Below are 15,870 nucleotides of genomic sequence, written 5' to 3'. Positions count from 1 at the left end.
TGCCACACCGCAGGGGGGGCCGTGGCAGAGACCGAGAAACAAACAACAACAAAATAAAATGGACTCCACTCGTCCTGAGAAGCGAGGACAGAGCCAAACTTTGGGTCACTACTTGGTGTCACTTAAACGTTACATTAAAAAACCGGGTCAGGGGGGGATTTCAGTTAAAACCAACGTCCCCTCTGTCGTCCGCCTTGCGTTCACAGTTAAGTGATTCGTGATGAGGAACCTGTGTTGTGAGGGGGTGGGGGGGGGGGAGGGGAGGCAGCTGGGTAACCATGGTTACCCTCTTCATGTTAGGGTGTGTCGGTTGGTGTTTAGGGTAGGGGGAGGGAGGAGGAGTTTATTTTCGGGCTCATCAAGTCCACCAGTGAACTTCACACTTAATGCTAGGGAGGAAAACAAAAAAAAAATGGACGACTCGAAGAAAAGTGAAGAGAGGAACAAGTCAAACAAAAAATAAATTCTTCTTTCACGCTAGTGCAAAAAACACTGACATCTCGCTGTTTCCGTTTTTTTTTTTCCTTTTCTTAGAAGCAAGCTTGTCGTACTAAGGGGGGAGGGTGAATATCACGGGGTCATCTTTGCGTCTAAAGCTCACAATCATATTTTAGAATATGGGTGGGCGGTCGGGAACCGAGCTGTAGGAAAACAAAAGAAAACACGACGGAAGGAAGGAGCAGGGGGGCTTATGCAGGGCGTGGGCACGGGGCGACGAGGGGGGTATGGGGGGCGGGTCTTGGGGTCACTCAGGACACGGCCGCCGCCGCTTTGGGCATGTGGGCGGAGCTGAGGCGAGAGAGGGACACCTCCACCGTGGCACGCTTGCGGGGGCCCCGCTTGGCCGGAGAGGCTTTGACCCCCTGGCTGGGGCTGTGGCGGAGATCCCCCCCCCCCACCACCACCAGCCCGCCGCCGCCGCCGCCTCCACCCCCGCCCGCTCCACCGACCCCCACCGCCACGCCTCCTCCTCCGCTCTTCCCCAGGGCCTTGCCGCACACCTGGTTCACCAAGCTGTTGATTTGCTCCTGGGGTGGGCGAGAGAGAGAGAGAGAGAGAGAGAGAGAGAGAGAGAGAGAGAGAGAAAGGAGAGCAAGGAGAAAGAAAGAAAGAAAGTAGGGGAAAGAGGAAGTGAAAGAGAGAGAGAGCAAGTGGAAGAGAAGGAGAAAGAAAGTCAGAGAGAGAAAATGAGAAAGATCAGAACCGCAAACCTATACTAATGTTTTGGTTTCAATAAAGACATTGCAAAAAGGAAGGAAGTAATGCTATTCCTGGTTGTGGTTGAACAAGCATTAAATTGCACATGATACAACAAACCTATGGCTCCCCCTGCAGGATCGAGGGGGGTATTGTTTCATTGTGAACAGACAAACCATGTACCATATACACACACACACACACACACACACACACACACACACACACACACACACACACACACACACACACACACACACACACACACACACACACACACACACACACACACACACACACACACACACACACACACACACACACACCTCATCGTATCGGTACATCATCTTGAGGCCTCTGCAGGACTTGTGCTTGTCCACGTAGCGCAGGGCACACTCCAGACAGAAGACCACATTGTCCGTCTCCTGGACCACCTGATGGATGGGGGAGAGCTCACATTAGTCAGTCGTCCAGCAGCCCTGAGCCTCGTTAGTCGTCCAGGAGCCCTGAGCCACGGACACGCCCAGTGAAGACATGTTATCACAGAGCCGGTAGGGCCGTAGAGCCGGGAGGCCTACAGGTTAGACGGTGCACACCTTGGGGATTGAAACCCAGACTACAACTTGACCCAGTCCAGCGTACATGTGCAAACATCACCAACACTAGATCTGAAATGACCAGGCAGGTAAGGCACTTCTCTAGCTCCACATGCCCACCTTCAGTCCTTAATGGAACATTCCAGGCACTCAAAAATAGAGTGGAACAATGATTCACGTCGACTAGATTAACAGACTCAAGCTTATTACAGCCATTGAATTAAAAAAAAAAAAAAAATCTGTCTGGGATGTACGGCTCATCAGATTCTCATCAGTTGGACCACCAAAGTTTGACCTCCATGTTTCCCAAAACCAAATATTATTAAAGGTCCCGTGTTTTACTAAACAGGTGTGAGCGTGATTATCAAGTACAAGCCGTTGTAAAATCTCCCTGGCCCCCCAGCACCCTGGCCCTCCAGCCCTCTGGCGTCCGATCTCTCTGGCCCCGGGCCCCCCAGCACCCTGGCCCCCCAGCCCTCTGGCCCCCCCAAGCCCCTGTGGCCCCCAGCCACCAGGCCCCCCAGCCCCTCTGGCCGCCCAAGCCCCCTGCGGGCGGTGGTCTCACCATGGACAGGTAGCAGAGGTGCAGGCAGGTCTGGCAGCGTCTCTCCGAGGACTCCAGCGGCAGCCACTTCCCGCGCGGCTTCTTGCGGCTCTCGGTGGGCCCCAGGCTGCCGTCGTGGGTGCCGTAGCGCGCCGACGACAGCAGGCCCGCCTGGAACAGCTCCTGCCGCTGGCGCATCTCCATGTTCCTATTGGACGAGGACCAGGGGGGCGGCCGTTAGCCAGCTGGATGCCTATTGGTCGATGCTATTGATTTAGCTTCAGAAAGAAAAATGTGTGTGCGTGCGTTCTTCACTGCGACAAAGTGTGTTTGTGTTCTTGAGTACGATGTAGTGTGTGTGGGCGAGTGTGCCCTTGACCACAACGTAACGTGTTTGTTTGTGTCTGTTCTAAACCAAAACTAAGTGTGTGTGGGCGAGTGTGTCCTTACAAAATAACCTGTGTTATTGTCTGTGTTCTTAACAAAACAAAGTGTGTGTTTTTCCTTGATGACGATTTAAAATATGTGTGTGTTCGTTACTACAATACAGTACGTTTATGGTGTGTGTGTATTTAGCCGAGTGTGCAGCCCACGTGTGTGTGTGTGTGTGTGTGTGTGTGTGTGTGTGTGTGTGTGTGTGTGTGTGTGTGTGTGTGTGTGTGTGTGTGTGTGTGTGTGTGTGTGTACCTGAGGTCTTTGAGTAGGGCAGCGATGGTGGTGAGCAGGAAGCCGTTCTCCCTCTTGGACTCTGCCGAGGCGATCTGGTACAGCAGCTTCTCCATGGAGAAGGGCTTGGCGATGCGCCGGCATTTCAGGTCCTGTCCGGGGGAAAAAAGCCATGAGGAACTCCACTACAGAGCGGTGGGAAGGACGGGCTGAACGCTGGGTACCAGCAGGGAGCAGGGTTCCTGTCTCAAGCCTTACAAAGAATAATCTGCCTTCATATTTTTGGGATTGATTGCAAAAAGTATTTTCTGAGGTTTAGTTTCTGTGAGGTAATGAGGTAAATACAGTTATACAAGTTATTGTACAATGTATGTGGTGTAGAGGAGTATTATTTAATAGTCAGGAGTGATTCAATGCATATTAATGAATTAATGGTTTTTAAATAAATAATCCATTCACACAAGTCCTTGTATAACTACACTTCGCCGCCCACTAGGGGGCAGCAACGAGCCGACACAAACCCAAAACCTGGGACAAAAACAACTTCATTAAGAATCCGAAAACAAAACGCACAACATAAACAATGACTAGCCAACGTGGCGTTGGCGGACTACAAATCCCAAGCTGCCCGAGGCCGTGTATCACATCCACCCCCCCACTGTTTGTGAGGCATTCTGGGTAGCGTAGTTCTTGCGGCGTTACCTTGGCGGCCTGGTAGCCCAGGTCCATCCAGTGCGGCGTGGCGAAGTGCACCGTCTCCGACACGTTGTAGCCGCAGCACACCTTGGACACAAAGGCCCCAGGGAAGCAGACCACGAACTCGCCGCAGCGCTGCACCGTGCGGTACACCTTGATGCCCTCGCGACACAGCACCTCCGGGGAGATCTGGAGGAAGAGGGAACCGTTGAGGCGTATTTAATAGCCTCCTTAATAGTAGAGGAGGAGGAAGAGGCCACAGGGTGAACAATGGAGAACGTATTTAATAGTCGTGGAGGAGGAGGAGGAGCTTACACGTGGAACGGAAAATGAGTTCAGGGGAGGCTTATTTATTCATTCATATATTTGTCGTATCTCAGATCATCAATATCATTAATGAAACGAATGAATGGAAGGATCTCACAGTGTTCAAAAATAATACTAAGGACTGTCTAAAGAAATTGGAAACTGTCATAACCAACCAGCTTCAAAGACACGAATAGAAGAAGAATATCATGAATACCGTTTTTTTTCTTCCTGATAATTAAAATATCTAGTGTATCTATATCTACATTTAGTGACGCAGCACTCTAGAGCTGGTGCGGTTGTCTGGTCCCTCTCCCACTCCTGCCGTCCCCCCCACTAGAGAGGGAGTCTGGAGCGGACCACCTACCATGATGTTCTTCTCCAGCATGTCCAGGCCGGGCGTGCCGTTGGCCTGGAGCAGCGTGTGGACCACCTTGTCCAGGTTGGCCTTGTCCTCCGCAGGGACAGAATACCTGAGGGGAGAGAGAGAGACGGACAGCGTCAGCGGCCAATAGCCTCGGGGGGGAAGTCTTCACTCTAAGCGGATTATCTACCTGCAGGTCCTGCATTAATCCGTTTGATACGGAAGAGGTGTGCGTCGTTTGGTTGTGAACTGCTAAGGCTTAGTTATGGTTCCACGTCGACGCAAGGCAAGGGGGTTTATGGACCGATAGCGTCCTTGCGGACCCTCCTTGCGTCCACCGCAAGGGCCTGACGTGTGCCTCCCCAAAATTGTAACCTTCCGTCGAGGCGGCAGCAAGCAGGGGCTGTGATTGGTCCGCTCACTTAAACCCGACGCAGGACCAAAACAGGTTCACGACTGTGTCGAAGCGTCTGTGTGGTCATTGCGTTGCGTTGCGTCGACCCATAGCCGAGTGTTTGACCCAATATAAAAATATATACAAGAGGAGGAAAGTGGCGTGAAGTCGTGCAGGTTTGGTGCGGTTCTCTCTGGTCTGTACTCACCAAATGCAGTCAGCACCAGTGTGTAGGTAATCTATGTATGGAAGGCGGTTTTGGTCTCGAGACCAGCATGAGGTAGTAAAGACCATGCCAATGTTCAGCCAGGGAATGGTCACCCCTAGAGGAGACGAGAGGAGGAGGAGAGAAGGAGGAGAGGAGAGGAGAGGAGGAGAGGAGAAGGGAGAGGAGAGGAGGTGGTAGGGGAGAGGAGAGGAGGAGGAGAGAAGGAGGAGAGGAGAAAAGGCGAGAGGAGAGGAGGAAGAGAGAAGGAGGAGAGGAGGTGGTAGAGGAGGAGGTAGAGGAGAGGAGAGGAGGGGAGGAGAGGAGAGGAGAGTGGAGGAGGCGGTAGAGGAGAGGAGGTGGTAGAGGAGAGAAGAGGAGAGGCGAGGAGTAGGGGGTAGAGGAGAGGAGGTGGGAGGCAAGGTGAGGTGGGAGAGGAGAGGAGAGAGGAGAGGAGGTGGGAGAGGAGAGGACAGGAGATAAGAGGAGAGGAGAAGAAAGGGGAGGGGAACAGATGGCAGGGAGGAGGTTACAGGAGAGCAGAAGGAGAGGAGAGAGGCAGGAGCCAGGAGGAGACAGAAGAGGTGAGGGGGAGGAGGACATTATTTATTGCGTTTAGAAGTGAAGGAACAAGTGTGTGCACATCCTAACATATCTCCCTCTCAGGTGGGGGACACTAAAGAAGATGGATGAGTCTGTGGGCGCCACATGCCTCTCCCCCCTCGTGCGGGGGAGGCAGTGCGGCCATGTGTGTGTGGAGGGAGACAGGCAGCGTGGGTCAGCGTTCTTACCGGGCACAGCACCCAGATGCCTCAGAATGGATCCAGAGTTGTTAGGCAGGACGGTGAGGTTCCATCCGTGTCTGAGGAACACAAAATGCGCATTAATTCAACACCTTTTTTCTATGGATTTTTAGGATTTAGTTCTGGATTACAGTGTCGGTATGTACCGTCTTATTTATTGCGGCATCGTTTGGTAAAGCACTTTGTAAGCCCTTTTCGAAAGGTGCTTATTATAAGTCATATTTATATCCTCAAAGTTTGGCAGTGCAGAGAATGTCTTCACTTGCAACCTTTTTTGGAGGAATATTTAGAACTGCTAGTATTTATCTTGTGTACATCGTCAGAGAAGTGTTGGGCTTCCTTACTTTGAAAATGGCTCTGATTTTCCCGTTGGGAATCCACTCCCATGAGTACTGGTGTCCACCTTCCCATGATGCACTGCGACGTGGCAGTCTCTCTGCTCAACAATCCTCCAGTACTCTTGCTGCGCGGGGCCAGAGAAGAACAGAGTCAACACTACACACAGCATACACAATACACAACACTCAGTACTGTTTACACCACTAGCATACGGCTAAGTCCTTGTTAAATGCGTACTAGCTGAGGCCATACTCATTGGCTAATGATTACTTTCTAGACTTCTAGACTTTGTGTTTGTTCTCACAAAGTCTAGAAGTAACAAGTCGGATCTGACAAGTCGCATAAGACGGATGAAGTGGTATTGTGCTACCAGTATGGTAGGACTGAAGTGGTATTGACTATAAAGGCTTTAAAGGGCTGGGTAAGCAGGGCTGCCTCGTCCCTGGGACTCACCTCCACCTCGGCCTCCCCGGGGTCCTTGTTAAAGCACATGGTCATGGTGTTCCGAGCTATCCTGAAGAAGTTGGTCAGAGACATAGATTTCCCCTGCAAGAGGAACAAAAACCCCCCCAAAAAAACAGATGGAACCATTAGACCTGAGGAGAAAGAACAGAGTGTACTCTGGAGGGGGGGGGGGATCAATACGGACGGGATCTTCAAGGTAAAAGTCATTCGCTGTTATTATTTGAAATCCAAATTTTTTCAGATTTGACAGTTGACTCGAGCGTGGGGAGACACACGGCGGCGCTTGGACTCAGTAAACCTCGGATTAACCTCACTTTGATCAGATTACGGCCATCGCGTTACGATAAGACAGCGTTCCCGTGCTCGAGCCCGGACCTGCGACTCTGGTTCTCCTCCGGGACGGAGGAAGGGAAGAACAATGTATCGGGGGCGAGGGAGAGGACCTCACGATGAAACACAGGAACAACCACGCTGGCCTTTGGGTGAACCGCGCACACACACATGGTGAGCATGCACGTGGGGCGGCGTGCAAGTGTTGCGTGCGTCTGACAGGCGCGGGGGGGGGGTTTGAGCAGATAAGTCTCCATCTTCCTTCACCTCTCCGCCCGCACGTCTCTGACAGATCCCCCCCCCCCTCTACCCCAGGGGCCCCCCTCCAAAGGAGGGGGGCCCATAAATCTGCCGACCCTGAGGTCCGGGACGTTGAGAGCGGCCCTGAAAGAGGGCCGCCGTCGCCGTGACTACGAGCAGGGAGACTATTTATTGTGCGCTAATGCGAAACTCATGTAAAACTCTCCTCCTTCGTATCAGCGTGTCGTTATCTTCAGGTGTTGAGCTGCTCTTTATGTAGATATCGGGTTCCTCTCAAAACGTTCCCGGGTCTCTCCCAATGCATTCCCGGGTTCCTATCGAAGCGTTCCCGGGTTCCTCCCAAAGCGTTCCCGGGTTCCTATCAAAGAGTTCCCAGGTACCTCCCAAAGCCTTCCTGGGTTCCTCCCAAAGCATTCCCGGGTTGACAGTTGTTCTCCGTCCGCGGTGGAGAGAGATGGGGATCTCATCATAAAATCCCCCCAAAAAAGCTAAACACAACACAAATATAATATAAGTATCTTCATATATATATATATATATATATAATTTTGTAAGATCTTTGATAAGAATATGCAATCACTGTTTATGCCGGAGCATTGGCCGCGGGCTAGCGCTGGGAAGCTAATCCGTAGCGGGGGCCAGCAGCCGTCACCGGAGCTGGGCTTATCTCTTCCCCGGCACGCTGTTCTCTGGGGGGGGGGGGGAACAAAGACACACATCCCTCCCTCGGGGGGGGGCGAGTCTGGGTGACAAACATACACAGGGCAATCTGAGCCAGCGATACTGCGAGGGGGAAGAGGGAGGGGGGGGGGGAGGAGAGGGGAGGGGTCGTACGGCGTCCGCCCGTGTCCGTCACCGTGTTGTGACAGACGTGGTTACCTGCGGCGCTCCGTCTCCGAGTGTGAGACGGGGGGCCGCCGGCCGGGGGGGCCGGGGGGACGGGCGCAGAGAAACACATCCATAGGTCAGGAGTGTGACTCACCAGGGATATGCGTGTGTGTGTGTGTGTGTGTGTGTTTGTATGTGCCTGCGTGTGTATACCAATGTTTGCATTGATGAATTGTGTATGCATGTATATGTGTATGTGCGCGCATGTATATATACGTGTATGTGCATGCGGGCATGTATGTATGTGTGTGTGTATGTGTGGGGGGGGGGGGGGGGGGACGGTGGGTGGGGGGAGGATGCCGGTGAAATAGCAAAATAGGAAGTGGGCAGATGTTTGAGCAGGGGTGGTGGGGGGGGGGTTCAAGGGGAATAAAGGGGCGAGGGGGGGCCGGGGGTAAACACAAGGACATCTGACATGCAGGGAGATGGCAGCCAGCCAGGACCCCTGAGCAGGGGGGGGGGGGGAGACGGGGCCCGGGGTCCGGGGCTGGCAATGGGCTCCGTTCCTCGCTGACCTATATTACCGAACACTGCACCCGTGCACACGCCCATGTGCACACACACACACACAGTGGTTTGAACACCTCTCGCGGAACGCTTCTCACGTGCACACGTTCACATGTGCATATGCTCGTGGGACCTTGTTTAAATGAAACGCTGCCCACATGCACACACTTGCGGAACCCCTCTCACGAGCACACTCATGGCAGAGTGAACATCCCGGAAGACAACCCCTTCCTCCCACACAGCGGAGCAGGGATATTTAAAACAGAAATGCATCATGCGCAATTTAAGAACCACAAACTAAACACAAAGGCCATCTTTAAAGTCACAGACGGTTAGTGGGTTTGGGGGGGTTGCGATCCTAATCCGGGGACGAAAACTTTTGAGTAATGAATTTGTTTTATCCACAGAAGTCACACAGTGGCCCTGTGGGGTGTGATGACGCAGGAAGCAGCGCTCTCTGTTGGGGGAGGAACCGGTGCTTATCTCCTGAGGTAGAAACCTCTTTAACACCAGCCGCGTCGCCCAGACACCCGCGCCCGCGATAGCGCCGACACTGAGGAGGTGACGATTTGTACGTCTGTGTTTGAACCCCTCTGTGGGTGATAACAATCCAGAAGAAAGTCTCCCCGTCTCCAACCCTGGAAGTTCATGGCCCAGAGATAAGAATTACCCAGTGTGCTCCGGAGGAGAAAGTGGATTTTTTTGTTGTGCAGGTGTTGATGTATTGTTGAACCGTTGATTTGAGGCCAGAGGGAAGCGAGCCGAATACTAAATGCTTGAATATCTTTGCTCAAGTTTTTGTACCCTCTAGAGAGAAATGTGAATCCTAAAAATAATATCGTTCATGGATGAAACTGCTGAACAGAAACGATCCACTACAACTACAAAAACACAACGGATTAGACGCTCCTCCACCTGAACACATTTTGAGGAACTGCACACTGACCTTGTAAATACACTTGTGCTGGTCGCTGAGGACACCTGCATCCTCTTCCTCCTCCTCCTCTTCTTCATCCTCCTCCTCCTCCTCCTCCCCACACAGGGCCTCCTCCTCCTGCCGCCCGCTCTGCTGTTCCTGAGTGAAGAGCCGGCGGCGTCCCGCCTTCACCTGCGCCTCCAGCTCCTGCAGGCGACGGCAGGCCGCGGCCCCGGCCCCAATGCCGCCGCCACCGCCGGCACGCCGGTGCCCTGCCCCGGCCGTGCCCGCCACCAGGCCGCACGCCAGCCCGTTCTTGGGCTCGTAGCGCGGCAGCAGCACCAGGCCCCCGCCGGGCCCCGCCAGCAGGGGGTCGACGTGGCCCTCCAGGGGGCCCCGGCGGGCCTCCAGCTTGCGCTTCTCGCGCAGCACCTGGGCGTGCAGCCGCAGGCGCTCGGGCGCGCCCAGGGAGTCGTAGGAGAGGAGGTACTGCAGGTAGGCCTCCTGCAGCTTGGCCAGCCGGTCCTGGGCGGAGCGCGGGATGCGCAGCAGGTCCGCCAGCTTGTTCCACTTCTTCAGGTCCATCACCTGCTGCATGCCGCCCATGTCGTTGATCAGCTGGAAGAAGCGGGCCAGGTCCACCTCGCAGCCGCCTGCAGGGGGGGGAGGGGGGGGGGGGAAAGGAAGATTAGAAAAAGAGGAGGAGGAAGAAGGGGAGTAGGAGGCGGAAGAGGAAAATAAGAGAAAAAGTAATGGTAATAGTAAGGTAAAGAAGAGGAGGAAGAGGAGGTCGTAGGGGAAGAGGTGGAAGAGAAGAAAAAGTGAGAATAGGAAAATAGGAGGAGGAGGAGGAGGAGAAGAAAAAGTGCGCCGCTGGCTTAATTCTATTATGAGCTGCTGCCGGCTGGGGTGTCCGCCGGTAGGGTGGCCGGTCAGCAGGGCGTCGCAGAGAGCAGGGTAATCACAGCCGCAAACTAGGGCTGAATTATCTGAGTGTCTATTGTAAAACGACCATCTTGATGTGTAGTTACTGGCACTCCTTTTTGAATACACGCCCTGTTGCCCTTCAACGCACAATGAGGACTTGGGAATAAAACTCTGTCTAAGTCTGAATCGAGGTGAGACAGACAAACGCCAACATACAGATACGTCTTCGTATCTCCACCCTCTGTCTGGGTGGTGCATTCACACACACGCATGCGCACGCACACGCACACGCACACACACCTCTTAAAACCCAGTAAGATAATTTCCCCCCCGCTGTGAGGAACGGGGAGGTGACAGGGGCCAATCTGGGGAAGATATTGTCTGCTTGGCCCCTGGGGGCCCCTTTGCTCACACATATTGGAATCTACCATCGCCGGGCGGGAGAGCAGCAGGTGACACGCCAGTGGTACCGCGCCTCAGACACACACACACACACCTGTGCTGATTCACATCTCTGGCTGCCCGGCGCGGTCTTTAGAGGAATAAATAAATAGCCCCCTACACGGCGAGCATCACCCCCTGTGAGACGCCTCGGGGGACAATAGAGGTTATTGGGAGCCCGGCGAGGAGGGGAAATGGAGGAAATAAGAACACGATGCAGACGGTGGGAGCCAACCCTCTGTGCTGCCGTTACCACCTCCACGGGCATGTGGGACTGGACTGATATAGATCAATAATATCATAACGTATCATATGTTAGATTGGACTATACTGATATCGATCAATAATATCATACCCCATCATATGTTAGATTAGATTGTTTCCCCAATGTCCCCATCCCAGATTTACAAAGCAATTCGTCTCTATCTTACATTATAATAAAAAATAGTATAACAATGTTTTGATGAAAATTCGTTTCTTTTCCCCCACTGTTTCCATCCTGAAACATTGTGTTACCATAGCGGCAGACAAGCCTGAACAGCGAGTGTAAAGCGATACGGCCAGACCGAAGCATGAAACACCCCATTCTGTACACCAATAAAGCGCAAAGCCTGTCTGGGGTCCCAGGCTCCGGTTTTTACAATGCGATCCCCAGATATCAGACTTCACGTCGTTTGTCAAAGCTGTCAGCCCCTGCCTCCCCGTCTGGCTGCCTTTACCCTTGAAGAGGGGTGGGGGGGGGAGGGGGGACTCTGAAGACAAATGACCACCGGTGTTGGCCCGCGCTGCAACGGGTCTGCGCCGGGCACGGCTGCGACTGCTTTTTAAGTCTCTCTGTGAGTCTTGGCTCGGTTTGGTCTTTTACCATCACATCTTTATCAGCCCTTTTGATATGAACACTGCTGGTTTAGCGTAGGAAACCTGGCACGGCTCCGCCGCGGTTAATGAAGCGGACCAGAGGGAGATCCTCTCCTAACTGCACGGTCTGAGCGCTGCTCCAGACGGTTCAGCGGAGGGGCAGTACGTCGGGGCCTAGGGTGGATACAGCTCATGCACGATACTGTTGGTACGACGCGAGACTAGAACCCGGCCTGACCACTCTCAAACTGTATCATCCAAATCATTGTGCAGCGCATGTTTACCTCATCAGGTGAGCTAGTGTGTGTGTGTGTGTGTGTGTGTGTGTGTGTGTGTGTGTGTGTGTGTGTGTGTGTGTGTGTGTGTGTGTGTGTGCACTGCGCGTGTGTGCTAGTGCATGTGTGAATGCTTGCATGTGTGTGTGCATGTATGTGTACGCGTGTGTGCATGCGTGCGCCTCTCTGTGTGCGTGTCTCTGTGCATGCGTGTGCGTGTCTCTGTGTGTGTGTGTCTGTGTATGTGCAGTGTCTCTGTGTGTGCGGTGTTTCTGTGTGTGCGGTGTGTCTGCAGGCGAGAGTGCGTGCATGCGTGCGTGCGCGCCGCTCACCGATGACGGGGGTCTCGTCCATGCGGATGCCCTGGGCCTTGAGGTGCTTGCGGATGCAGGCCAGCCGCTGCACGTTGGGCCCCCAGCGCCGGCCCAGCTTGTGCACGCGCTGCACCTGCGTGACGAAGCGCATCTCCTCGCTCAGCTTGCACTCGGGCCGCCAGTCGGGGGGGGGCACCACGCGGCACAGCCCCGCCCCTTCCGCCCGCTCCCGCACCGCCGCCAGGTACACCAGGGGGTCCTGGAACTCCCGGGAGCCCGGCCGGAAGACGGGCGCCGCGCTCAGCGACGGCCAGCCCTCGGGGCGGCTCCGCCGGCGCTCCCGGTCCGGCTCGCCCTCCTGCTGCCGGGACAGCTCCTTCTCCCGCTCCCACTCGCCGTCCCGGTCCGCCGGGCCGGGGGGGCTGGGGTGGAGGCCCGTCCGGGAGGAGGAGGGGGAGGAGGTAGAGAGGGAGGGGGAGGCGGCGGCCGCCGGGTGCTGGGGGTCTGAGGTAGTGCCGGCGCGGCCGGGGTTGTGGCCCGGGGCGGGGGAGGAGGAGGAGGAGGAGGAGGCGGACGAGGTGGAGGAGGAGGAGGACGAGGAGGTGGAGGAGGAGGAGGAGGAGGAGCTGCGAGCGTGAGACCTGCTCTGCTGCTGCTGCTGTGCTTGTCGGATCAACATCAGCTTGCCCGCCGACGCCCGCTTGGGCCGCGTGTTGATTGGCTCCGTGCTGGCTGCTGGTGTGGAGGGGGGCGGGCTCTGTCGGGGAGGGGGCGTGGAGGGCAGGGCGACCGGGGCGGAGGGCGCCATGGCGGCGGTCGGCTCGGGGGCGTGTCCGTTGGTCACCGGCGCGAAAGGGGCGGCGGCCTTCTCCTGCAGGCCCGCCTTCCTGCCCATGCTGCTGTTGCTACGCGTCTCCAGGGGCGGGGCCTGGAGCTTGGCCTTCTTGGCCTCGGCCGCGGCGACGGTGCTGGCGGCGGCGGCGGCGGCTGTTGCCGCGGCGACGGGCTTCTTGGCCTCGCTGCCGCCCGACGACTCCAGGCGCCGCTTGGAGTGGCGCAGGCCCTCGCGGCCCTGGCCATCGGCCTGCGCCTGGGCCTGGGCCTGGGCCTGGTAGTTGTGGCGCTGCCCGTTGAGACGGCCGTTAAGGCGGGTGCCCGCGGCCACCTTGTGCAGCAGCCCCCCGTTGGACATTAGCACCTGTTTGCGGGTTTTTGCATTGCTGTGGTGGGCTGGCGGTGTTGACGCCGCCGCCACTGCTCTCCCTGAGTGGGCCGGCGCGGGGCCGGCTGCTGGCTGGCTGTGCTGATTGTGGCTGTGATTGTGAGCAGCGGCCACGCTGCCGTTGATGTGTTTGCTGCTGCTGCTGCTGCTGAGTGGTTTGGTTTTCTTGCCCAGGTCCCTCTGCTTGGCTTTGGTGTAGGTGACGTGGCCCTTGGACACGGTGGCGGTGTACTTCTTCACAGTTCTGGACGGCAGCCGGAAGTCCCGCCCCTTTTTGGCGCCCGCCGCTGCGCCCCGCGTCAGCCCGTTCACTCTGGAGGCCTGGAGGGGAGGAGGGAGGAAGTGACATCAGAGAGGGAGCGGAGGAGGAGGAGGAGGGCGGGGATCAGGGTGGGAGGGCGGAGATATATACATATTTTTTTAATTGATCAAATTTTTTTCAGACATATCAATATAAATCAAACATCAAAAATACAAAACATTAAAAAAATAAATAACATTTATAAACAAAAAAACAAATTATTTCACAAATAAGAAAAAAAAGAAAAGAATATGACATATTCAATTGATATTCCTGAAAAGGAGTAGGAAAAAGGGAGTGGAAGTCACTGAGCGTGAGAGAAGCGCACGCGCTGATGGAAGCCAGACGCTCTGACGGAGAAGCGATCTGATGGGAGGTCAGACTGCGGTTCGGCCACGCCGGGGGTCAGAGGTGAAACCACCACATGTCGGATGAAAAGAGCCGCATGTAAAGGAACATTGTGATGGAAGAGCGAACCACAGAGACGTGTCGTCTCCCCTGTACTCCATCAGCCGGCCCGGACATCACTCACCGCCGACTGCGTAGTAAACTATTAAACCATGGAAATGGAACGTGACACACGTATGGATTCTGAATACTAGAACGAAATGTTAAGATGGATGTATATCGTGCATACACATAGGTTAGCGTTAGCCTCTCTCGCTGATGTTTCAACCATTTAAGCAGCACATTCCTTATCATTATCAATTCAGACAAAACTGTTTTTATCGGCTTAAATTAACCTTTTGAGGTAACGTGTCGCCACGTTACCTCAAAAGGTTCATTTAAGCTGATAAAACTAGTACAACTCCATTCAAAGACGACCAACCATGGTGAATTAATGTGCAGCGCTATAAAAAGGACGCCTCAATTTCAACAAAGCACAGATCAACTATCTAGATTACAACGTATCTGCGCGCTGAAAGTCTTTGTAAAGCTGAGATACCAGTCCGCCGCTATTAAACCCGCAAAGGTTTAGATGTACTCCGGGATGTCGTGTACACATAAACCACAGACAGACGATACTGTTGGAGGATAAACCTTCCATGTTGACATGAGTTACGGTGACAGGCCCGGGCCGGAGAGACGGACGGACGTACAGAGAGATAGGACAAATCTTCCGCTGCCTCTCTGAGCAGATGGCTAGACGGTATGTGGCGGCTTAAGATGGAGGATGAAACCCCATCCACACATGACAATAATATTTACCGGCATTAAAAGTATAACTCTATAGTCCAGTGTTTGCTATGGTTGTCCCAAGACCCTGAAATAAATCTGTGCCCGTGCATAAGGTGTTTGTAACTGCATGCATGACGGGAACAGCATTCAATAAGAAACCCGAGCACGCTGTGGTGTATGCGTGTGTGTGTGAGAGACAGAACCTGGGTGCCTATGCGTGAGGATGTGGGCATGCATGCATGCTTCACAACTGTGGTGGTGTCTGGTTCCATGGCCGGCTGGAGCCAGCAGGGGAACCCCTGCCTGCCACTCAGAGCCTCTGTCTCTTTCTCTATACGTCTCTCTCTATGCCTCTCTCTCCATCTACGTCTCTCTTTCTCTGTCTCTCTCTATACATACATTTTTCTTTGGGTCTCTCTCTTTATGTCTCTCTATATGTCTCTCTTTATAAGTCTCTCTCTCTCTCTATGCCTCTCTCTCTGTCTCTCTTTCTGTCCCTCTCTCTGGCTTGATATCAACACATGTTGCTTCCCATCTAGATCCTCCTCCTCCGCTTGATTCCTTTCTCTACCTTTCCAAAGAAGCAAACCTCACTCCCATGAGTATGTTTGTAACAGGTTCGCTGAGCTTCTATGGAGGGTGCAGGAGACTTCAATACAATGAAAGACAACTTCTACTGAACACAAACAGTCCTGCTCTCAGCCCTCCTCCATGTTGACTTTCCCCCCTGTCACTTCTAGCCACCCGTGAGGAACAACCCCCATCTCTCTCTCCCCCTCTCTCCCATTTCTATGGCCCATTTTTCACCGCCTCTGGGAGTCTCTGGCTCCTCCTCCCCCCTCCTCCTCCTCCTCCTCTCTCTCTCTCTCTCTCTCT

At 54.3% G+C, this 15,870-nt stretch overlaps 1 protein-coding gene across 1 annotated transcript; it reads right to left on the bottom strand.

Moving 5' to 3' along the window:
- Nucleotides 1-109: 109 nt before the first annotated feature.
- On the bottom strand, nucleotides 110-13,835 carry LOC311374539 (protein Jumonji-like; the record flags this gene model as incomplete). The annotated part of the gene is made up of 12 exons (XM_084490367.1): nucleotides 110-1,028; nucleotides 1,524-1,631; nucleotides 2,359-2,545; nucleotides 3,025-3,155; nucleotides 3,706-3,888; nucleotides 4,373-4,478; nucleotides 4,972-5,086; nucleotides 5,760-5,830; nucleotides 6,116-6,234; nucleotides 6,564-6,656; nucleotides 9,508-10,130; nucleotides 12,311-13,835. Coding segments are annotated over 12 exons (3,540 nt in total), but the record flags the coding sequence as incomplete, so codon positions are not given.
- Nucleotides 13,836-15,870: the final 2,035 nt, after the last annotated feature.

The sequence above is a fragment of the Micromesistius poutassou genome (assembly GCF_964030765.1).
Source record: "Micromesistius poutassou genome assembly, contig: SCAFFOLD_5489, whole genome shotgun sequence".
Taxonomy (NCBI): domain Eukaryota; kingdom Metazoa; phylum Chordata; class Actinopteri; order Gadiformes; family Gadidae; genus Micromesistius; species Micromesistius poutassou.
This window is presented reverse-complemented; position numbering and strand designations above follow the sequence as displayed.